The 25,352-nt window shown below is 34.2% G+C and overlaps 2 protein-coding genes and 2 pseudogenes across 3 annotated transcripts; all 4 read right to left on the reverse strand.

Annotated features, from left to right (window-relative positions):
* Positions 1–1,336: 1,336 nt before the first annotated feature.
* On the reverse strand, positions 1,337–3,036 carry LOC137836962 (UDP-glycosyltransferase 83A1-like; annotated as a pseudogene). Its single transcript, XR_016520718.1, has 2 exons — positions 2,484–3,036; positions 1,337–2,354 (listed from the first exon to the last, which is right to left on the reverse strand). The product of XR_016520718.1 is annotated as a UDP-glycosyltransferase 83A1-like (transcript).
* A 6,106-nt stretch (positions 3,037–9,142) lies between these two features.
* On the reverse strand, positions 9,143–10,858 carry LOC137836963 (UDP-glycosyltransferase 83A1-like). Its single transcript, XM_090301929.1, has 2 exons — positions 10,306–10,858; positions 9,143–10,152 (listed from the first exon to the last, which is right to left on the reverse strand). Exons 1-2 carry the CDS (start codon positions 10,763–10,765, stop codon positions 9,992–9,994), a joined length of 621 nt encoding a protein of 206 aa, XP_090158055.1. The 5' UTR covers positions 10,766–10,858; the 3' UTR covers positions 9,143–9,991.
* Positions 9,266–9,832, reverse strand: LOC150027843 (UDP-glycosyltransferase 83A1 pseudogene; annotated as a pseudogene).
* Positions 10,859–20,205: 9,347 nt separating the features above from the next.
* LOC137836971 (UDP-glycosyltransferase 83A1) lies at positions 20,206–22,084 on the reverse strand. Its single transcript, XM_068645779.2, has 2 exons — positions 21,381–22,084; positions 20,206–21,251 (listed from the first exon to the last, which is right to left on the reverse strand). Exons 1-2 carry the CDS (start codon positions 21,868–21,870, stop codon positions 20,365–20,367), a joined length of 1,377 nt encoding a protein of 458 aa, XP_068501880.2. The 5' UTR covers positions 21,871–22,084; the 3' UTR covers positions 20,206–20,364.
* Between the last annotated feature and the right edge of the window lie 3,268 nt (positions 22,085–25,352).

Raw genomic sequence — 25,352 nt, forward strand, 5'->3', positions numbered from 1 at the left:
CTAGCTAACGTATATGAGAATAGTAAAATAAAAATAATAAAAAATTATTATTAATGTTTATGTGGATTTAGTTTTTTTTATTAACAACGAATTAATTCATGGACACTTCAGGTGTGTCTCAACCCTTATACAATGTTAAACAACTAAGATATAAACCAAAGGATAAAGAGTATAGAGCCAAACCATCGTTCGTTAATACTTGCACACATCGTTTGTAACTTAGACTAAGCAATACTCCTACAAAATATAAATACTTGCACACACCGTTTGTAACTTAGACTAAGCAGTACTCCTACAAAATATATTGCACTGCACCATATGCTACCACATTGTGATTCAAACTTGAATAAATGATTTAACGAGTTCATTGCAAGTGTTGGTTTTGAATGTAACAAGTATGATACTTGCTTATACTTCAAATTTTTTGTAAAAAACTACACAATATTGATACTGTATGTTGATGACATTGTGATAGTTAGCAATAATATGCTTGAGGTTGACAAGGTTAAGGTTAAGTTGAATAATGAAATTAATATGAAATATTTTGAAGCTCCTAGAAAGATTATGGAGATTGAGATTATTAGACAACATTATGTGTAACATTTGTATGTGTCCTAGGAGACCTACCTAAGGAAAGTTCTTGACAAGTTTGAAATGGTAAACTAGAAACCTGTGTCCATGCATCTCGCTTCTCACTATAAACTAAGTGATGAATAATCTCTTGATAGTGAGGGAAATAATTATATGGATGGTATCCTATATACAACTTTTTTTGGTTATTTTATGTATGCAATGGTTTGCACTCGCCTGACACAACCCATGCCGTGAGCATGCTCATATCAAATCCCGATTGAGCATATTGACAAGCTCTTAAATGGATTCTTCATAACATCAAATGATCAATTAGAAGAGTTTTAATTTATAATGGAGCTAGATGATATGTTAGAGACTTTCCCATAGAGTGTTATGTTAATTTGGACCACACTGAGTATCTGGACACTAAAAAATATCTCAGAGGTTATGTGTTTAATATATATGGTACTACGGCCAATCTACAAAATCTAGCGGTTTTGTCAATCATTGAAGAAAACTATATTGTCATGACATAAGTAGTGAAAGAAACCTTATAGATGACGGGTCTAGTCAAAGAGCTAAAGGTACAAGGATAGGTTGTCACCATATTTCATGACAATGTTTTTTTGATTAGCAATGAATAAATAAAATTAAAGGGGATACTTCACGGGTATCCCAACCCATATACAGAACCAGAAGTGGACTTATATTTCATGACAATAACAACTTTATACAATTATCCAACAACCAAGTCTACTTTGAAAGAACTAAAACATTAACATCAAGACATATTTCTTGAGAAAGAAGATTGCTCGAGGGTCTGGGAAGGAGATTAAGGTCTCAACAAATCATAATTCACAAACCTTTTATTCTTTTATCTCCATCACAAACCTCTTGTTCTTTTATCTCCATCACGAACCTCTTCAGGTTCTCATAAGATGTACCCCCTTTGGCTATGTTGTTCATAAATTTCTCCTTCGACACCACATACCTAAATTTTATGCTCTCATCATTAAATAATTGTTCTACCTTGGTTTTCAACTCCCCGCGTGACACAACTCCATTTTGATCTTTGTCAATTTCCAACCCAACGTTTAACTCATCACAAATATGTGTTTTGTTGTAAGATTGGTCTCCAAAGTATGGCCAACACAAGAAAGGTACCCCATTGGACAAACCTTCCATGGTAGAATTCCAACCACAATGAGTGAGAAAACATGCTATGGCAGGGTGACTTAAAACTTTTTGTTGAGGAGCCCAATTAACTATCTTACCCTTATGCCCTTGGAATTGATGAGGGTATGCCATTTTATTGTCTTCTCTTATAACCCAAAGAAAAGGTCTATTGGTGAGGTCTAGTCCAAGGGCAAGTTCATTGAATTGGTTTTGGTCAAAAAGAGTGATACTACCAAAGGCAACATACAACACAGAACCATGAGCTTGTTCATCTAGCCAACTCATGCAAGAGAGATCTTCTTCCCAGAATTGCCCCAATGATCTTAGAGTTACATTAGTTTTGTAATGATGATCACTTCTCAACAACGGACCAATTGGAAGGAGACTCGGAACAAGGGTTAATACGTGAGGTTCAAGTTCATGTGCAGTATCACAAAGCCACCATTGGGTCAAATTTAAAGCTGGAGTACAGTGATGCGCCAAGTAATTAAGGTAATGAGAACCATCCATAAGTCCAGCCATGTGAAACCAAAAAAGGGTTCTTGTGTCCATCTCTGGCATACTTGGTGATAATTGAATTGTTCCTTTTGAAGTTAATATGGATCCTGCAATGAAACATGACATAATTGAGAAGTAAAATATGTTTTTAGATGGGCATGGTATTTATTAAAACAGGACCAAACAAAAGCATAAGGTGCCAGACTTTAGAAACAAAAGTATGATAGTGTTCTTACCATCTGAATCTATGATCCCATCATCAACGAGCTTTGGAACACTGCTTACCAAATGAAACAAAGTTGCAGAGGCAGGCCAAAACAGAGCTCCTTTGATTCCCAATTCACAGGCAACGTTCAATATCCATCCCACATGTACATCTGCAACAATGAACCTGATTCTGTTGTCACCTTTCAAATGAATATTATTATTATCCTCTATTAGCTTTTTAAGTGCTTCTGGCATGGTGATTACCATAGAATCACATAGCTTGCCCACGTCGTTTCTGTCATCATTAGGTCCTAAGCCATCTGAGATTGAGACCAACTTCAGTGGCGATTCTTCATCATATTGATCCACCATTGAACTCACCACTCTCTTGTGGTTGAAGTCTGTGTTTACAAATATGACTCTGCATCCATTCTCCACCAGCTTTTGTGATAGGGTTAACATGGGATCACATGCCCTTGACTTGGAAATGGGAAAACTAGCACAGTTGGAATCCTCATGCTATGTTCTAGTGTCTGCCTATTCTTTCAGACCTAGTTTGCACTTCACGGGTATGGCTTTGTTTATATACACTGAAAATATGATTACCAATTGTTATAGATTCATTGGATCAAGGATAATTGGTAAATATCTGGAACCACAAATTTAAGTTTTGTTTTTATCTCAATGAGAGTTGTGTATGATTTAGTTATCTATAATGTTAATAGAAATGTTAAGAATTATGGTTATTGTTTATTGTGTAGCCAAATCATTTTTTTTCCATCTTTAATATAATATGTTTATACAAAATTGAGTTTGCTAGTTGAATTAGATTGTGAAAGTGCTGGTACCAAACAATAAGAAAACTTTTCACATATTGATGAACCCAATTGATTGAAAAGAGAACCAGATGCACGTCCTTGGCCAACTATGCCAGAATTTGCCCTTTCAAAAGCAATGGTGTTGTTGTAACTACCACATCCTATTAAAATTCCAGGGGATTTTTGTTATTCTGCATGCGGTACAGAACCCAATTCTACAGTATGTTCACCATAATGGAAGTAAGCTCTTTCTTCTCCAATTTTCCTAACGATCATGATGAGAGGGGCATGTGGAAGATTTTTCAGCGAAGGGGAAGAGTAAAAGACGTTTTATTTTAAACAGATTAAATGTGAAAGGACAGAGGTTCGGTTTTGTGAGATTTTAGGATGTTGTACATCCACAAGTGGAAGTATATAATCCTTTGCATATATCAGTGATCTGAGAATTTTCATGTTGTCCACATGGACTGTCTCAAAAAGACGTGTCAGATTATGGAAGGCCTCTATTTGCCTCTTGTCATCTGCAACGGGTTAAGGATATGCAATTGTCAATTATGCTTCATTTCTAGATAAATTCTATCCTTATATATACTTACTAAAACTCTCAAATAGCACATCAATTCAAAACCCTTTAAATTGAGTTCAGGCATTTATATATATAAATATGCAAATTAATTAACTTGAGTATAATTGTCCCTACCTACATATTGGTAGCAAAGAACCAGTTGGTTCTTGAGGTGCTCATGAATACTAGTAACTTGTGAGCAAGACTAGATAATTCCCATGCCTCAGTGGTTGATGAAATGGACCTGCAATCAACAAAATTGGGGCCCCGGCTACAAAACTGCACCGCAAGTCCTCCCACAAGTGATTTAGGATATACAATGCTTATGAACCATTCATGAACAACACTATTCAAGTAAATTCAACTCCTCCAAAACGAGTGAATGCGTTGAAAAAAAAAACTGCATTTCCGTTTGTTACATACACAACCTTTTTAAATGAACAGTAAATACACTGTTAATTTCTCATTTTATACATGTACCTACCTTTAAAGAATCAAATTCATACAATCAAAATTTTCTACAGCATGGCAGTAGCCAGCAGGAATAAAAAAAGAATGGAAATATGTACTCAGTTCACTAACATGAATCTTCCTAGTCCCTCCCCATCCCAGTTGATCCACACCCCACACACACACACACTCTTCAATTTACAACATTATCGTTAAACACAAACTATGCAACTATGTTCCGTCGCAGCTTCAAGGTTAACGAATTGCTGGTTGACAAGTCCCTGCGAGAATTGGAACAACAACAACAAAAGAAGGTACAAGACGAATCACGAAGCACGGACCACAACCTCAATCATAAACCATAGCCACAAAGAATGACGGGAACGACGCACTAACGACGAAAAACAAACTGATAAGAAAAATTAGGGTTCCGAGATCGTCAAATAAATCACAAACACCACATGACCAATCGCGGAACATTCTACCATGTTCCGTGCTGGAATAGCAGAAGCACGTTTTCGTGGTGGAGCAGGAGAAGCAAAGGTCCAGTGATGTGCGATGGGAGTTGGACGGAAATAAGAGTAAAAAAAAGAGAAGATGGAAATGAAAGGCGGGTTTAGGGGCTACGGAAGTGAAGAGGAAAGGAAAAGAAAATAAGGAAAAAATAAAAAACAATAGTTTACTAAGGTTTTCAAATAAACTTCTACCCTTTTTTCCAGAGGTTTTCAAATAAACATCGTTAAATAGACTTTTGATATTTAATAAAGTTTAAGTTTAAAAAAACTTTTCTTAATTAAATTTATTATGGAAGTTATATTAATCATTGATAAATAAATTTATTTTAATATAATATAAAGTTATTAAATGAAAATTAATATAAAGTTTTGATTAAATAAATATTTAAAATTAAGTAAACATTTATAACTCAACGAAGATTAAAAAAACTTTCACTATTTTTCAGAGATTAAAATAAATTTTTGGAAATTAATTAAGATTATAAAAAACCTCCGTTATTTTGTGGAGGTTTCAAAATAAACCTTTGGAAATTAATGAAGGTTAAAAAAACCTCCATTATTCTACTAAGGTTTTAAAATAAACCTTTGTAAATTAACAAAAGTTAAAAAAACCTTCATAATTTTGCGAAAGTTTTAAAATAAACCTTTGAAAATTAACGAAGGTTAAAAAAAACATCCGTTATTTTGCTGAGATTTTAGAATAGATCTTTGAAAATTAACAAAAGTTAAAAAAACCTCTGTTATTTTGTTGAGGTTTTAGAATAAATCTTTGAAATTTAGCTAAGGTTAAAAAGCATCCGGTATTTTGTTGAGGTTTTAGAAAAAACCTCCATTAATTAAATCAATCCCTAGGGTTATATTAACTTCCGCTAAATAACCTCCCTTAAAACCTTTTTTGTTGTTGTAGTGTGTAGATGCTGCTGATCTAGAAAAAAAGGCTAAATATTATCTGGATTGGGACATGGAAGATGAGTGTAAATAAACCCAAATACAAGAGAGTTCAGGAGACTAGGAAGGAGTGGAATGGAAACCATAGAACAAAGAAACAACAGAAGGAATAGAGGCAGAGGGACTAACATCAAATGTACGCTTAGGTGGTGGTGAAGGAGAATGAAAGGAGAGTACAAGGGGTTAAGGCACAAGGATTGGTTCATTTCAAAGTTCAGGATGTCCTGGTATGTATACATTATTATTGTTGTCATATATTGATTTTTAATATTAATTGATCAATTTTAATTTCATGATGTTTTATTGCAGACACATTTTGATATTCCTAATGTGGAACCGCTGAGATCGAAGGTGTCATTAAATTTCGTCAGTTTAAGTCACAACTAACTATGAATTATGTTTTTGGACGTTATAAAGGTCAAAATCCTTGTTTAAAGTACACAAATATTGATGAGGAGACATGTCGTTTTTTGTTTAAAGCCGTGAATTTGAAGAGTGGTCGGTAAGTAAGTTACTTAATTATTTTATTTATGGATCATAACATAATTACTTAATATTATTTTATTCACTTTGTTTATTTCTTTTATAATAGGATCGTCGAAAGAAAGCTTAAGACATTGCATTAAAGCATGTGACCCTGCACCTAATGTCTCGTTCAGGGGTATCATAAGCTTGAACAATATTGATGTAGGAAAAGGAGCAATCGAGACATGGGATTGCTTTTGACATTGATACAGGGGTCAACGAACACCACCTACCCGCCGCCAAAAATGGAAGATGGCTCGAATTAAAAAGTCAGGTACATATAGTTTTGAGCAATCACAGATAGTCTCAGAAAAAAATTGTAAGTTATTTTTATCCTCTTTGGCATTTATTTTAAAGCATTAATTATATTAAAAACTTATATGATTTTGGTCTGTTGCAGGATTCCTTGGTTGAGCAAAGCTCCTAAGGTAATTTTGTACCTCAAGGTTGTCAAGATATCCTAGTTGAAACAATTGGACGACCTAAGCACCCTAGTCCTGTACGTGCAATTGGAAAAGTGGTTGGAATTAAAATTTATTTCGGAGTTGCACCACGACATTCATCCTCCTCCCCCCGTTAGAGAGCAAAGCATAAATGATGATGAAGATACAACAAGAATTAATGGAGGAGATGAAAAAGGAAATGATCACATGCGGCTAGAGTTGCGAAAGGATTTTCTATCGCAACAGGTTTGTGCTGAGTCGGTTGAGCCGCTTGTTAGTCTCAATCTCAAAAGCACATAGGGGAGTTGTGCAACTCCTACAACGTCAGAAGGGGATGTCATTGGAAAAGTTTATCAAAAGGCCATTACCTTACACAACGTTCCTCTCTCCCCTGATGTGGTGAAGGTAATGGTGGAACAAGTACGAGTAACTGATGTTCGTGTTCCACTACCTACAAATGAGGTAACCACTCTGGCCGAGGCATTTCAGACATTCACAGCCTAACCCAGATACCTCGTTCGAATTATGCCAAAACCCTCGGTAATAACTTCATTTTGTTATATTAATTTATATTTATGTATTACATCTAATTTAATATAAATGTTCTTTATTTTGTAGAAACCTCGTCGGAAACCAAGTCCGAAAAAGAAGCATGAGGTTCCCATTGATGATCCTATAACTTCTTTAAAAGTAGCGACTAAGGAGATTCCGTGGGATGATAGCTTTTTTGGAAGAGGCACTAACATGCCACTGTACATATATATGTCAGATTTGTTAGAATTTGCAGCTGAAAACTAGGATCTTAATATGACTATAATTCAATTTTTTATTATGTAAGTATCTTTACCTATATTTCAACTTATTTTATGTTAAATTATTATTGATTATGCTTTAACTAATAACTTCTAGGTATTTTTCTAGAGTTTCTATTAATGACGAGAATGAAGATGTCTATGGATTCTTGGATTCCTATCATATTAACCCAATTAAAGCGAAGAAAGCCGAAACTCAATCATACATCACTAACACTCTGAGCAAAAAGGGATTTTTTTTTTATCATTGCCCTTATATTAATGAGTAAGTTCAATTATAAGTCGTCAAGTATTACTATTTCATGTTTTAAATATTTACTAACTCTTTTCATAGATGATATTGGGGTCAGTGACAGTTACTTGTGTTATCCACGGTTGATAAGACTGTTGTGTGGTTTTGTTCATTGCACAATAAGCCATCCACACATCTGAAACATATAATTGATGTAATTACACTATAAACTTGTATGTTACTTAAATGTCTACTAACGCGGTTTTTTATATTAATCAGGGCATGGCATGGGTATAACATACTCGAAGGTCGACCGAGTGCAAATTATAAAAACCTGACATAGTTGAACTTAAAGGTTTGCAATTTTTGTCTTCCTCTTTTCATTGTTTATCAATATTAACTTATAATTTCTATAGAATTATAGTGTAATAGACAACCAGGAGACTACGAGTGTGACTATTACGTCATGCAATGGATGATTACCATTGTAAGAGATATTAAAACAGATTGGGAGCATGTAATAATATTAAATTTTTTCTTTATAATTCTTTAACATATATAACACTAATTAATGTGAACCTTATTTTGTAATGGAACTCTTTACGGATGAAAACCCACTGCCTTTGGCTGACATAGAATATGTGAGACATGCTTGGACCACATATTTCCTTAATTTCTATAACTCTACGATAGCTACTCAATAGTATATGAATTAGATAGATAGATAGGAATATGTATTAGTGTATGTAATACATATTTATTAATATATATATAATTTGATTCTTTGAATTTATGTATCTGGCTGACTGAGTTTTAACTGAATAGGTTAATTTAGTTGAAAAAACATATTAAACAAAATGTATTAAAAAAATTCTTAGAATACATGGCGATTATGACCATAATCGCCATTTATACCTCATGGGGAAGGGTATAAACGACAGTTATGACAATAACCGACATGTATACCCCCATCTTTGCTGAGCCTTCGAAAGGGTATAAAACGACGGTTATTACCGTAATCATCGTTTTATACCTCTTGCAGGTATGGTATTTGGGAGTGTAGGGGAGGTTTTAAGTGGCAGTTATTACCATAACTTCCATTTATTTATGTCATTAACACGACGATCATTTAGCCGCCATCTATTCATCAAGAGAATAGATTAATGTTCATACACAACGGGTCAAGAATCACCATTTTATTGCTAAATTAACCGTCGTCTTTCACATTTTCTACACTGCAACTTTTCTTTCATCAAGTATATAGAAATAATGATTTGTTTATTGTTTATGTTTCTTTTTATTAACCAACTATTTACAATTTTTTTTCATAAGCAAAATAATTTAGTAGTAAAAGAAAGCTAAACTTGAGCACAATGTAAGTAAAGCTGTAAAAAATTGAAATGACTCCATTAACCATTGAGGATCATAAACATAAATCATCATGGTAGACAAAACAACAATTAATCTAAACCTAGAATTAACAAAAACACAAAATGTCAAATCTTATTCTTTTATCTCCTTCACAAACTTCTTAAGGTTCTCATAAGATGTACCTCCTTTTGCTATGTTGTTCATCACTTTCTCCTTCAACACCACACACCTAAATTTCATGCTCTCATCATTACATAATTGTTCAACCTTGGTTTTCAACTCTCCGCGTGACACAACTCCATTTTGATCTTTGTCAATTCCCAACCCAACCTTTAACTCATCACAAATATGTGTTTTGTTGTAAGGTTGGTCTCCAAAGTATGGCCAACACAAGAAAGGTACCCCATTGGACAAACCTTCCATGGTAGAATTCCAACCACAATGAGTGAGAAAACATGCTATGGCAGGGTGACTTAAAACCTTTTGTTGAGGAGCCCAATTCACTATCTTACCCTTATGCCCTTGGAATTCATGAGGGTATGCCATTTTATTGTCTTCTCTTATAACCCAAAGAAAAGGTCTATTGGTGAGGTCTAGTCCTAGGGCAAGTTCATTGAATTGGTTTTGGTCAAAAAGAGTGATACTACCAAAGGCAACATACAACACAGAACCATCAGCTTGTTCATCTAGCCAACTCATGCAAGAGAGATCTTCTTCCCAGAATTGTCCCAATGATCTTAGAGTTACATTAGTTTTGTAATGATGATCACTTCTCAACAACGGACCAATTGGAAGGAAACTCGGAACAAGGGTTAATACGTGAGGTTCAAGTTCATGTGCAGTATCACAAAGCCACCATTAAGTCAAATTTAAAGCTGGAGTACAGTGATGCACCAAGTAATTAAGGTAATGAGAACCATCCATAAGTCCAGCCATGTGAAACCAAAAAAAGGTTCTTGTGTCCATCTCTGGCATACTTGGTGATAATTGAATTGTCCTTTTTGAAGTTAATAAGGATCCTGCAATGAAACATGACATAATTGAGAAGTAAAATATGTTTTTAGATGGGCATGGTATTTATTAAAACAGGACCAAACAAAAGCATAAGGTGCCACACTTTAGAAACAAAGGCAACAATACAAAAGTATAGTAAAGTATGATAGTGTTCTTACCATCTGAATCTATGATCCCATCATCAACGAGCTTTGGAACACTGCTTACCAAATGAAACAAAGTTGCAGAGGCAGGCCAAAACAGAGCTCCTTTGATTTCCAATTCACAGGCAACATTCAATATCCATCCAACATGTACATCTGCAACAATAAACCTGATTCTGTTGTCACCTTTCAAATGAATATTATTATTATCCTCTATGAGCTTTTTAAGTGCTTCTGGCATGGTGATTAGCATAGAATCACATAGCTTGCCCAAGTTGTTTCTGTCATCATCAGGTCCTAAGCCATCTGGGATTGAGACCAACTTCAGTGGTGATTCTTCATTGTATTGATCCACCATTGAGTTCACAAATATGACTTTGCATCCATTCTCCACCAGCTTTTGTGATAGGGTTAACATGGGATTCACATGCCCTTGACATGGAAATGGGAAAACTAGCACAGTTGGAATGCTCATGCTGTGTTCTTGTGTTTGCACTTCACGGGTATGGCTTTGTTTATATACTCTGAAAATATGACTACCAGTTGTTATAGGCTCATTGGATTAAGGATAATTGGTAAATATTTGGAACCACAAATTTAAGTTTTGTTTTTATCTGAATGTGAGTTGTGTATAATTTAGTTATCTATAATGTTAATAGAAATGTTAAGAATTATGGTTATTGTTTACTGTGTAGCCAAATCAATTTTTTCTTCTTCTTTAATATAATATGATTATACAAAATTGAGTTTGGTAGTTGAATTGGATTGTGAAAGTGCTGGTACCAAAGAATAAGAAAACTTTCCACCTATTGATGGATCTAATTGAGTGATAAGGGAACCAGATGCTCGTCCTTGGCCAACTATGCCAGAATTTGCCCTTTCAAAAGCAATGGTGTTGTAACGACCACATCCCATTCAAATTCCAGGGAATTTTTGTTATTCTGCATGCAGTACAGAACCCAATTGTACAGTACGTTCACGATAATGGAAGTAAGTTATTTCTTCTCCAATTTTCCTAACGATCATGATGAGAGGGACATGTGGAAGATTTTTCAGCGAAGTGGAGGATTAAAAGACGTTGTGATTTAAAAAGATTAATCGTAAAAGGGCAGAGGTTTGGTTTTGTTAGATTTCAGGATGTTGTAGACGTTGCTAATCTAGAAAAAAAGCTTAATATTATCTGGATTGGGACATGGAAGCTGAGAATAAATAAACCAAAATACAAGAGACTTCTGGAGGTTAGGAAGGAGTGGAATGGAAACCATAAACCAAGGAAACAACAAAACGAGTGGAGGCAGAGGGAGCAACATCTAACGTACGCTCAGGTGGTGGTGAAGGAGAATAAAAGGAGAGTACAAGGGGTTAAGGCACAAGGACTGGTTCATGTCAGAGTTCAGGAGGAAAATGCAAAATGGCTGAGAAGTTGCTTCGTAGGAAGAGTGGCGAAGGTGGAGAAGGTGCAGTCCATGAAGTAGTGTTTCATTATGGATGTTTTCAAGTGTATTAGAGTGAGGTATCTAGGGGGGACTACGTTCTGCTGTCTGAGGATTTGGTAGGGGTGGTACAAAAAGCGTTGGAAGACAAAAAGGAGTGGTTTGCAAATGTTTTTGCATTTGTAGTCCCATGGGATGACATCTTTGTAGTGGAGGACAAGATTGTATGGGTTAGATGCAGAGGAATTTCTTTAAAGTTCTGGAGTAAACATTGTTTTGAACAAGTAGCAGCCCTCGTAGGGTCATTGATAGAAGTCGATGTTGCAACGTTATCAAGTACGCAAGGGTGCGTGTGAGGGTTCCTGTGGCCAGAGAAGCATGCACGGTGAAGAATGTGAGACTTAACGAAACATTGTGTAAGCTAGTTATAGAGGAGGAGACTTCCATCACGAGTCTCTGCGTATGCGGTCCTCATTATAAGTGGAGGGAGATGCATGGAAGGGAGTCAAATGGTTATTGGGTCTCGAAAGGCCCAGCGAAGTGAAGGCAGTATGTTTAGTGTTTTCATGGGTTTGGGCCCAAGGAAGGTGGAAGTTGAACAATCAGGGGGTATTGCAAGCACATAACCCACGAAATGGCAGCTAGAACAGCGTTTACGTTGGCGAGGGGAGGAATGGTGCGTTGCGAGTGAGTAATGGAGGAAGGCAGGTGAGGGGTAAGGTGAAGCTCCTATTGAGGTTGGGCGCTTGCAGAGGAGAAGGTGTCATTGTCATAGAGACAAAAGAGGGTGTTGAAACATATCAGTTGGCACAACGGGGCTATGGCAGATTTTCCCCAACAACGACGACGTTTATAAGTACCTAATTTCAATAATATTTTATATTAAAATATAGGTACTTATGTGTATTAATTTCTAAATTACATATAAAATAAATTCCTAATTTATGAATTTATGTCTTTTTTACATTTTTTATGATCTTTATTTGAATAAGAACATTTTATTCCCATATTTGGTGTTAATTGTAGGTTTCTAGGGAAAAATGGAGATTTGGACTAAAGAAGAATGATATAAGCTAAAAAGAGAATGCTGGAAGGTCCAGAAAGCACAAAAAGAGAAAAAAAAGAGTCCAACCCAGTAGCAGAGTTCTTGCTCAAACAAGCTATATCTCGCTTGAGCGAGAGAGCTCCAACAACGTTCTCAAAAAATCGACTCCTTTCTCGCTCAAGCGAGAATGCATCAGAGAAATTGGGCCATTTTTATGTTTTATCAATAAACCCATCAGTGCGACGCAAGAAGTCACATAACCCTAGTAAATTAGGTTAAATAGGGGGCTAAAGGCTCAACCCTAGTATGCCAGATTGAGAGAAAAACACATTTGAGTGATTTGTAACCAATTGGGAGAATGGAAGGTGCTGGAAGTATGCGTGGGTAATTCTACCCTTTGGGATTGGGAGTAATATGTTCGAACTCTTATGTATTGAGGTGATGTTTAAATATGATATCATATTTTGTCCTTGATTGATTATTGGTATTGTTGTTTTTCTTCTAAATAGTGGTGACATGTTTGAGAATCTTGAATTAGACTGGGAGGTATTTTCAGGGTTCTGACCTAAACAACAATACTTAACATATTTGAATGTTAGAGATAACTTGAAATGTCAATTGCTATTAACGTCTGAGCGCGACTCTGAGTTGTTTTTATAAGTATGCGAGAGTTCGATATTTAGGAAACATTCTTAAGAATTTTATATGCGAGAGATTGATATAAATGATTTTTCTACAGACATCAATTTCAATAAAAGAACTTAATGTTAACATGCTAATCAAAATACATGAGAGTGAGCAAGATGAAACCTAATCCCTATTTGTCCAATTGAAGCAATTACTCTTTGATTTGTTTTCTTGTTAATTGTTGCCATTATAACAATTTTCAAACCAAATTTTTATTGTTTTGTTTTATATTTAGTGAATATTGTACTTGATAATTCAATTGTTCCTTGTGACATTGATATTCATTCTTTATTACTTCTAACAACGCGATGTACTTGCTGTAAAAAGTCATCAGGCGTCCCCGGCTTCTCCCCTGCATTCATTTGGAGAAGGCAGCGAGCAAAGGGGGCGGATAAGGGTGAAAATTTTAAGTCTTCGAGCTGCAATGGAAAGGCAGCCACGGAGGAGAAGGAAGACAACGACTTAAGGGGATGTGCGACTTTGGAGGAAGGTGATGGTGGTTGGTGCAGGGGAGATGCGGACGTGAAGTTCGCTGAAATTTTAATCGAAGCTAAGGGAGATGGAGATTTTTCAAAAAGAGGAGCGGAAGCGAGAATATTGACGGGGGCCACACCGACAAACTTTTCGGTGCAAAATCAACGGGAAATAAGGTTAGATTCTTAGAGCTCAATCAATTGCTCTACTCATAGTGCACTTAGGAATTGTAATAGGTTGTTTTGGATTAAAACGAGTACTCGAAAGCTGATAGAATTTGGAATGTTGGTAAGGAGGTGGGGTTTTCCTTTCTCGGAGAGGGTGATGTTGTTATTGGTAAGCTACAAGTCATGGAGGTTAGAGACAAATCTGCAGGTAGGAGGGAGGAAATAAGCAGGGTGGAGAATAGTCTGTCTAATGAGTAAGCTAATTAATATGAATATAAGGGGAGTAGGGGGAAATATTAAAAGGAAATATCTACGAGTTGATTAAGAAAGAACAAGTATGTTTACAGGAGGCAAAATGTAAGGAGTTGGGGCAAGAAGAGATTTTTAAAATGTGGGGTACTAATGAAGTGGATTGGGTTGAAAATGGAATTAAAAACAATGCAGGAGAGGTGATCACGATGTGGAGGAGAAGTTGCTTTCTTCTTAGTAATTTTATCAATGAGAAGAATTATAGTATAATAGAAAGGGAGTGGAGGATTGGAGAGCCGATACAGATCACTATTGTTGACGTGTATAATTCCGGTTCCTTGGAAGAAAAAAGATAAGTATGAGAGGAGGTCAGAGAGAGGAGAACGGTGCATGGATCAAAGGCTTGGTGCGTGGTTGGGAACTTTAACTCTATCAGGAGAATATGTGAAAGGAGGAATGCAGGAAACGATATTGATCACAGTAGGGAGATGAGAAGATTCAATAATTTTATTGAAAACACTGAGTTGGTTGATATTTCGATGATGGGAAGAAAGTTTACGTGGTATAAACCAAACAATTTAATCAAGAGTAGAATCGATCGTATCTTGGTGTCGCGGGAATGGTTGAATAAGTAGCCTAACAGTAAACATCTCGTTCTAAACAGATCGGTGTCTGATCATTGCGTCCTGGTATTAAAAACAGATACTACGGATTGGGGACTGAAACCATTTAGGTCGTTGGATATATGGAAAAATGACGACAAATTTATGGATTTCGTTAGAGTGAAATGGGGAAGTTATGACGTGCAAGGAAGTGAGATCTTTGTCTTTAAAGAGAAGTTGAGAATGTTGAAAGTTGATCTTAAAACCAGGGATAGAGAGGTGTTCGATAATGTTGATCAGTTGGGGGAAGATTTACAGAAGAAAGTTTAGGAGTCTGATGCAAAGGATGATGAGGGCGAGTTGGATGAGGAAGGAAGAGAGGAAAGAAAATGGCTTTTAGCAAAGCAGAGAAGAAATAATCACGGACATGAAGCTTTATTTCAACATAAGATGCGCCATGGATGGTTGAATCAGGGGGACTTGAATACAAGATATTTTCATTCGGTAATCAAATAGAGGAGAGCAAGGAACAACATTAGTGGGCCGAGAGAAAATGGCCAATGGGTTGACGAGCAAGGTGAGGTCAAGAAAAAGGTTAGAGATTTCTTCCAACAAAGGTTTGGTGGTGATGCTTGTAAATGTGTCAGGATTGATAATGCAAGGTTCAACAGGATTTCAGAAGAAGACAATGATATGTTGGTAGGAAGAATAATCGAAGAGGAAATAAAACATGTTGTTTGGTGTTGTGAAAGTGATAAAAGCCCGAGACCGGATGGATTTAACTTTGGCTGCATTAAGTTTTGTTGGAATGTTTTTAAGGTCGATAACATTAGGGCAATTCGTGATTTTAAGGAAGGAGGAAGATGGCCAAGGGGGACGAATGCTTCGTTTATCTCCTCCTAAATAACCCGCAAAAATTTGAACGATTTTAGACCAATTTCTTTGATTGGCTATCTATACAAAATTGTGACTAAAATTTTGTCTTTGAGGCTGAAAAATGTTTTGCACAAAGTTATTGACAGTAGGCAATTTGTTTTCTTGGAGGGTAGGGGGTTAATGGATAGTGTTTTAGTGGCAAATGAAGTTTTGGAAGAAGTGAAGAGGAGAAAGACCAGTTGCTTTTTTTTTTCAAAGTTGACTATGAAAAGGCATATGACTCGATCATTTGGGACTTTATCTATTACATGATGGACAAGTTAGGTTTCTGCGGAAAATTGATTGAATGGGTAAGGGCATGTCTCGAATCATCCTCCGTGTCCGTGTTAGTAAATGAGAATTCAGACCGAGGAAAGAATTAAGACAAGCAGAATTGAGAAAAAGATTGGCTGGAGTAGTTAGGAAGGCGGTCGAGAAAGAGATTCTAGAAAACCTGGAGATTGGAGACAAGTTTGTTAAGGTAAACATGCTTCGGTATGCGAATGATACCCTTTTTTCTGCAAAGCTAAAGTGCAAAGTGTGTTCGTTATCAAAGCCATCCTTAATTTATTTGAATTAGCTTCTGGTTTAAAGATTAATTTTGAGAAGAGCAGAATATGTGGGGTGGGAGGTGATTTACATATGGGGCAACTTTGTGTATCTATTTTGAACTGCGCTGTGATGAAGACTACGTTTAAGTATTTGGGCATGCTAGTAGGGGGATGTCACAAAAGAAGTAAGTTATAGGAAGACTTTGTCTGATAAAATTGGTTCTATCTTCTCTACCCATGTTCTATATGTCACACACACACAATATTTCAAAATATTGCCCTCTTCATAGGAATTTTAATATTTACACATATCAAACTAAAATACTTAAGAAAACTAAACATTTCCTTTGCTCATTGTGAAGCTCTCTCATTTGTAGCATCATCTGCTTCCGTATAAATACATGATCATCCTAGATAAGAAAAACAAATTATAAAATAAACAACATGGTAAACTAGCTATTTTTAAAATTTCAAATATAAATTTAACTTAAATTAACAAGCATAAATGCATCAATTCTCATATATTTCACAAAGAAATCAAGTGTGTATAAAATTCATAATTCATCTTTCTCATGTCAAACTTCTCCTAACCCACAACACATAGACACTTGACTCTACTTTCAGAAGACAAATGTATTGAAATTAGCACTTAGAAACAAACAATCCTTCAAGAAAATTGAACTAGTGTCCACGTCACCCGCACATCCAGATCTTCTAACCTAGGTTCTATTGAAAATTTAAAACTAGCTTCCCTTACCTGACTTTAGTAGGTGTGCTCACAAAGAGCTCCAACTCCTACTACAATAAATGATAACTTAACCTGCATCACAGAGTCTTAATCAAAGGTCTAAATATAACACTAGGAATTTGAATTAAGAGTGGTTAATCTTGAAGTTAGAAACATCACATGAAACAACCTATACTAAGACAAACCTAACTAGTTAAGAACTGACTCAAAGGAAAAATGAGCAAAAAAAGAAGAAGAACTTACTCTGTCTAAGATTCTAATCGTACCGTCTTGTGGCCTTTGCTGCTAGGAGTCCAATAATGGACTCTGATCGTTAATATGATGAATGAGGATGTCGAAATTTTAGAGATAAGGTAGAGAAAAGGAAAATAGAAGTTTCAGAGAGATGGTAATTCTTTTAAAATGAAATATGAGTAACTGAATTTCTTTTCATATACTATTTTCACTTTAATAATAAAATATTCAAGTTTCATTTAAAATATATCACTTCTACTCTAAAATTAGTTTTTAGATCCTTACCTTCATCAATACATTTATTTATTTATTATAAAAGTTTTTAGTGGCATAAGAGTGTATGAATACATTATACCGTTAACTTCATCTTCAACTTACATCATGTGAAAATTTCATTTAAATAATGTTTAAAGCTCACTAGTGGAAACTCTAATGTTAGTTACAATTACTGTATATAGGAACCTATAATAATAGTTTTTTAAACTAAAAATTATTGTTGAACTGGACAAGAGTGAGAATTTACTAAAAAAACCTTCAAATTATAATTTTTATTCAATAATAATTTTTTTATAAATAAAAATTAAATTTTGTTAAGAATTCAGTTGGATCCCATATTTTTTTTTAGTTTTCTTTTTCAACTATTTTTTTTGTGTGGATTCTTCTTATCATTTGTAGAGTAGCTAGTTACATGAGCAACAACTTTTTTTGAAAGGGATGGGAGGGAGGGAGTCTCTTTTCTCATATTCCAGTCTCTGGTGTATGTGCTAATCAAATTCCTCTGATTTGGGAAGTCTTTATAGTTTAAGTTTTTTAGTGTTAAGTGCTCCCTTAACCCTGTTTTGTATTGTTGTTTGTTTAAACTATGGAGGTATTATGTATAAGGATTGGGACACTCTTTAAGTGTCTCATTTTTATTTTATTAATTTATTACTGATAAAAAAAAAAACCAACTATTTTTGAACTATTTCATATGCTTAGAGAATCATCATTCATTTGATCTTGAATTTCTGGTTCCTTGTACTTTTCAGACTTAATTAATATGGACCACGTACCCCATGAACTAAATGCACCTAAGTCTTTTGTCTCTTGCACCTCCATTGTCAGAACCACGTGGCCCATCACAAGTTTTCACAGTGTCCTTTTAGAATTTTTCAATCTTTTCTCAGTTTGCTTTCTTTATTTGTATATGTATTATTTGTGTACATATTGAAAACTTTATTGTATCTAGATTACAGTAAATATATATGGTTCTCGAACATGTGTTTGCTTACAAAACGATTGCTCTGTTCTTTCCTTTGGTCGTTCGCGGTCATATTCAGTTTCTTGCTTCGTCTTTCTCTTTTCGGTCGTTTGGTTTCAAAGGTTGGGATAGTACTTGCAGAAGGCATTCCGACGATCAAGTTAGTCAGAGTATCGACACTCAGTTGTCAGAGTACTGCAGATAATTGACGTACCTGATTTTTGGAATATGTGTTATTTATATTATCTTAATGAACCTTTATTGGTGGGCCGGATTAAGATGTTGGCTAATGTTTAGGATTTAGTAAACAACTCTTAATTATGGATTAATCCTGCTGACTTGGTCAACCCATAGTTCGTCATCAAGGTCGGTCGATCAGGTTCTTCACATGACCTTCTTATCATGACCGAGTGATCGAGTTCATGACCGACTCACTTAGTGGTTCGATCGTGTGCCAATACATACATTTTTTTACTTTAAAGTGATTCATAATTTTTACTAATATTATATAATTTTTCACATTAAAAATGCGTATTTTTTTTATGATTTTTGAGTTTGTGTTATTTCTTTTATCAGTTTATTAATATAAAAGTGTCGGTTCAAATAATTCGAAACTTAAGTATTTATACACTTTATTCAAATTGATCAATTCAATGGGATGTAAACTAATTGGGTACTGGAAGGATAAGAAAGTAAATTGAACTATTATGAAAGACTATTTATATTAATTTTACCTCTAAAAGTTTATATTATGTTCATTAAAATAACTAATAAGTAGAGATAAAATAAATAACTTTAACTAAGGGTTGAAACTCGAATTTTTATTTCAGAGTTGTTAACTTAACATTTAAAATCTTTCAAAAGCATGAACAATCTTTTAGATTGGCGCCTGTAAATAAGAGAAAAAAAATCATTATTTTTGTTTCCTATGTTTATAGGATCTGAAAAAAAAAACTAATAAGTCAACACATAAGTATAAAATGAATATCAAATTAAATTTTTCATCAGTTATCATTAAATCTTTATAACTGTGTGTTAGTTTGAATTGGGTCAGTTTAAACATAAAACCAACTCAACACAATCATAAATAAAACTTCAACTCAACCTATTGAATTAAATTAAAGTTTGTTAAGCTGGCGTTTTTTTTAATTAGGTTGTATTATTATTTTTTAATTAGGTTAATATTTAAAAGTTATAATTTTTAACGAAAAAAAATTCAAATTTTTGATCCAATCTTAATCCAACCATCTCAAAAATGATTTGGATTAATTGGTTTAACATGCAAAATTTAAAAACAAACTTAACCAACCTTATATTTTTAAATGGGTTGAATAATAGGTTTTTCTAGATATACCCAATAGAAAACCATTTAAAAATTATAATGGATTTTTACCGCTTGAAAAGAGATTCTATTAACTTGGATTCCATCTTTTCTTTCATCAAACATATAGTGATAATGGATTTTTTTTATTGTTTATATTTCCTTTTGTTAACAAACTTGCTACATTTTTTTTCTTAAGCAAAATAATTTAGTAGTAAAAGAAACCTAAACTTGAGCATAAGATGTAAGTAAAACTGTAAAAAATTTAAATGACTCCATTAATCATTGAGGATCATAAACATAAACTATCATGGTATACAAAACAACAACTAATCCAAACCTAGAATTAACATAAGCACAGACTGTGATGTGAAATCTTATTCTTTTATCTCCTTCTTCACAAACCTCTTATTCCTTTATCGCCTTCACAAAGCTCTTAAAGTTCTCATAAGATGTTCCTCCTTTTGCTATGTTCTTCATCACTTTCTCCTTCAACACCACACACCTACATTTTATGCTCTCATCATTAAATAATTGTTCTACCTTGGTTTTCAACTCCCCCCGTGACACAACTCCATTTTGATCTTTGTCAATTCCCAACCCAACCTTTAACTCATCACAAATATGTGTTTTGTTGTAAGGTTGGTCTCCCAAGTATGGCCAACACAACAAAGGTACCCCATTGGACAAACCTTCCATGGTAGAATTCCAACCACAATGAGTGAGAAAACATGCTATGGCAGGGTGACTTAAAACCTTTTGTTGAGGAGCCCAATTCACTATCTTACCCTTATGCCCTTGGAATTCATGAGGGTATGCCATTTTATTGTCTTCTCTTATAACCCAAAGAAAAGGTCTATTGGTGAGGTCTAGTCCAAGGGCAAGTTCGTTGAATTGGTTTTGGTCAAAAAGAGTGATACTACCAAAGGCAACATACAACACAGAACCATCAGCTTGTTCATCTAGCCAACTCATGCAAGAGAGATCTTCTTCCCAGAATTGCCCCAATGATCTTAGAGTTACATTAGTTTTGTAATGATGATCACTTCTCAACAGCGGACCAATTGGAAGGAGACTCGGAACAAGGGTTAATACGTGAGGTTCAAGTTCATGTGCAGTATCACAAAGCCACCATTGAGTCAAATTTAAAGCTGGAAAACAGTGATGCACCAAGTAATTAAGGTAATGAGAACCATCCATAAGTTCAGCCATGTGAAACCAAAACAAGGTTCTTGTGTCCATCTCTGGCATACTTGGTGATAATTGAATTGTCCCTTTTGAAGTTAATATGGATCCTGCAATGAAACATGACATAATTGAGAAGTAAAATATGTTTTTAGATGGGCATGGTATTTATTAAAACAGGACCAAACAAAAGCATAAGTTGCCAGACTTTAGAAACAAAAGTATGATAGTGTTCTTACCATCTGAATCTATGATCCCATCATCAACGAGCTTTGGAACACTGCTTACCAAATGAAACAAAGTTGCTGCGGCAGGCCAAAATAGAGCTCCTTTGATTCCCAATTCACAGGCAACATTCAATATCCATCCAACATGTACATCTGCAACAATAAACCTGATTCTGTTGTCACCTTTCAAATGAATATTATTATTATCCTCTATGAGCTTTTTAAGTGCTTCTGGCACGGTGATTAGCATAGAATCACATAGCTTGCCCAAGTTGTTTCTGTCATCATTAGGTCCTAAGCCATCTGGGATTGAGACCAACTTCAGTGGCGATTCTTCATTGTATTGATCCACCATTGAGCTCACCACTCTCTTGTGGTTGAAGTCTGTGTTCACAAATATGACTCTGCATCCATTCTCCACAAGCTTTTGTGATAGGGTTAACATGGGATTCACATGCCCTTGACATGGAAATGGGAAAACTAGCACAGTTGGAATGCTCATGCTGTGTTCTTGTGTTTGCACTTCACGGGTATGGCTTTGTTTATATACTCTGAAAATATGACTACCAATTGTTATAGGCTCATTGGATCAAGGATAATTGGTAAATATTTGGAACCACAAATTTAAGTTTTGTTTTTATCTGAATGTGAGTTGTGTATGATTTAGTTATCTATAATGTTAATAGAAATGTTGAGAATTATGGTTATTGTTTACTGTGTAGCCAAATCAATTTTTTCTTCTTCTTTAATATAATATGATTATACAAAATTGAGTTTGGTAGTTGAATTGGATTGTGAAAGTGCTGGTACCAAAGAATAAGAAAACTTTCCACCTATTGATGGATCCAATTGATTGATAAGGGAACCAGATGCTCGTCCTTGGCCAACTATGCCAGAATTTGCCCTTTCAAAAGCAATGGTGTTGTAACGACCACATCCCATTCAAATTCCAGGGAATTTTTGTTATTCTGCATGCAGTACAGAATCCAATTCTACAGTACGTTCACGATAATGGAAGTAAGTTATTTCTACTCCAATTTTCATAACGATCATGATGAAAGGGACATGTGGAAGATTTTTCAGCGAAGTGGAGGATTAAAAGACGTTGTGATTTAAAAAGATTAATCGTAAAAGGGCAGAGGTTTGGTTTTGTTAGATTTCAGGATGTTGTAGACGTTGCTAATCTAGAAAAAAGGCTTAATATTATCTCGATTGGGACATGGAAGAATAAATAAACCAAAATATAAGATACTCGGCTCAATTACATATCTAACACCATTTACACTTTTATTTCTTCATCTATCATTCTTTTGTTTTTATTTCCCTATCTAGCACCATTTCAAAAATAAATTAAAAAAATAATAAATTATTATTTTTTGATAATTTTAATTTTGAATGCATTAAAAAATAATTTTTTTAATGTTTCAAATAACTAGAAATATAATTAATGAATAAACAAATGAGTTTTTACAAAATAAAAATAAAAAAATAATAAATTAAAAATGTTTAGTTTAAAATTATTATTTTTTAAAATGAAGAAAATAAAAAATTAAAACCAACAACAACATAAAAGTTGAATCTATAAACATAAATTAGTATTTATTTTTATTATTATTGATGATGTAATATGTTAATTTCAAGTAAAAAATACAGGATATAATTATAAAAAAGTCAAAGTCAATTAATATTAATTAATAGTGGACACACAAATAATATTGTAGTGTCTACCCTAAATGTAAAATCATAAAAAAAACTAATGCAAATGCTACACTTAATGCTTAAAAATAAGAAGAAAAAAATGCAAAAATAAATAAGTATAGAAAATAAAAACATCAACAATAAAACAAAAACAAAAAACAGAAATAAATAAAGAATGACAAAAAAATAATAATAAATAAAAACATAAAAGATATAAAAGATATAAAAGATATAAAATAAAGGCAAAACAAAATAAGATAAAGATAAAAGATATAAAAAAAATAATCCAAACAAGATAAAAATAAGAGATATAAGACAATACTAAATAAGTATATGTTGATCATGAAAAGAAAAAATAAATGAAAGATGATAATTCATTTAATATTTTCTTCAATGTTACATTAAATAGTTTGTGCGAAATGAAACATAATTAATGACGAGAAGTGTACAACCAGTAATGTTGGGACATGTGTTTTTTGTGTGTCCTGGTGTTTAACAATATGAACATTTTTTTGTTCGATCATGTTGTTCTCTTATGTCCATATGAGTCCTTATTTGACTTGACTTAGGCCTTCCCTTTGAGGTTCTTTTCATGTCGGGACTTGGACATAGTTCTATCAGCAATGTTGCTGTTTTTATTTTCTATATTTATTTATTCATTTTTTTCTTTTCATTTTTAAGCATTAAGTGTAGCAATTGCATTAGTTTTTTTTTAGGATTTTGCATTTAGGGTACACTTCAATATTATTTGTGTGTCCACTATTAATTAATACTAATTGACTTTGGTTTTTTTATAATTATGTCATGAATTTTTTACTTGAAATTAACTTGATTACATCATCAATAATAATAAAAATAAATACTAATTTATGTTTATAGATTCAACTTTTATGTTGTTGTAGAGTTTAATTTTTTATTTATTTTCTTCATTCTTAAAAAAAATAATTTTAAACTAAACATTTTTAATTTATTACTTTTTTTATTTTTTATTTTGTAAAAACTCATTTCTTTATTTATTAATTATATTTCTAACTATTTTAAACATTAAAAATATTTATTTTTTAATGCATTCAAAATTAAAATTATCATTTTTTTTAATTTATTTTTGAAATGGTGCTAGATAGGGAAATAAAAAATAAAAGAGTGCTAGATAGGGAAATAAAAACTAAAGGGTGCTAGATAGGGAAATAAAAACAAAAAGGTGTTAGATGGGGAAATAAAAGTGTAAATGGTGTTAGATATGGAATTGAACTGACTTCAGGAGGCTATGAAGGAGTGGAATGGAAACCATAAACCAAGGAAACAACAAAAGGAGTGGAGGCAGAGGGACCAACGTCAAACGTACACTCAGGTGGTGGTGAAGGAAAATAAAAGGAGAGTACAAGGGGTTAAGGCACAAGGACTGGTTCATGTCCGAGTTCAGGAGGAAAAATGCAAAATGGCTGAGAAGTTGCTTCGAAGGAAGAGTGACGGAGGTGGAGAAGGTGCAGACCATGAAGGAGTGTTTCATTATGGAAGTTTTCAAGTGTATTAGAGTGATGTATCTAGGGGGGACTACGTTCTGCTGTCTGAGGATTTGCAAGGGGTGGTACAAAAAGCGTTGGAAGACAAAAAGAAGTGGTTTGCAAAGGTTTTTGAATCTGTAGTCCCATGGGATGACATCTTTGTAGTGGAGGACAAGATTGTATGGATTAGATGCGGAGGAATTCCTTTAAAGTTTTGGAGTAAACATTGTTTTGAACAAGTAGCACCCCTCGTAGGGTCATTGATAGAAGTCGATGTTGCAACGTTAGAACTGTTGGGTTTAATAGTGCCAAAGTTCAAGAGGGGGGGTGAATTGACCTTTTAAAACTTTCTCGCAGCCTTAAACCAAATCATGATCCAAATGACAGCTTGTTGAGAAGGGTGTGCTGATTGGTTTACACTTGTCCATTTCAAATTTCTTCAGCAGATCCTTGCAATACTTAGCTTGACTTAGGAAAATGCCATCCTTGAGTTGTTTGACCTGCAAGCCTAGAAAATAGTTCAACTCACCCATCATTGACATTTCAAACTCACTCTTCATGACTTTCACGAAAGCTTCACACAATTCTCCATTGTTTGATCCAAAAATGATGTCATCCACATATACTTGGACTAGAATTGAGTCATCTCCTTTCTTCTTAATGAACAAGGTCTTATCTGATGTGCCTCTGTCATAGCCTTGTGAGGTGAGAAAATCACTTAGCCTCTCATACCATTGCCTAGGAGCTTGCTTGAGTCCATAGAGAGCCTTTTGGAGTTTAA

Source organism: Phaseolus vulgaris, chromosome 4 (assembly GCF_051622355.1).
Source record: "Phaseolus vulgaris cultivar YP4 chromosome 4, ASM5162235v1, whole genome shotgun sequence".
Taxonomy (NCBI): domain Eukaryota; kingdom Viridiplantae; phylum Streptophyta; class Magnoliopsida; order Fabales; family Fabaceae; genus Phaseolus; species Phaseolus vulgaris.

Excerpts from the sequence above, each read along its gene's own strand:
- LOC137836963 (XM_090301929.1), bottom strand. The coding sequence starts at position 10,765 with ATGAGCATTCCAACTGTGCTAGTTTTCCCATTTCCATGTCAAGGGCAT. Across the intron at positions 10,153-10,305 it reads TGGGATCATAGATTCAGATG|GATCCTTATTAACTTCAAAA; the intron begins GTAAGAACACTA and ends GTTTCATTGCAG.
- LOC137836971 (XM_068645779.2), bottom strand. The coding sequence starts at position 21,870 with ATGAGCATTCCAACTGTGCTAGTTTTCCCATTTCCATGTCAAGGGCAT. Across the intron at positions 21,252-21,380 it reads TGGGATCATAGATTCAGATG|GATCCATATTAACTTCAAAA; the intron begins GTAAGAACACTA and ends GTTTCATTGCAG.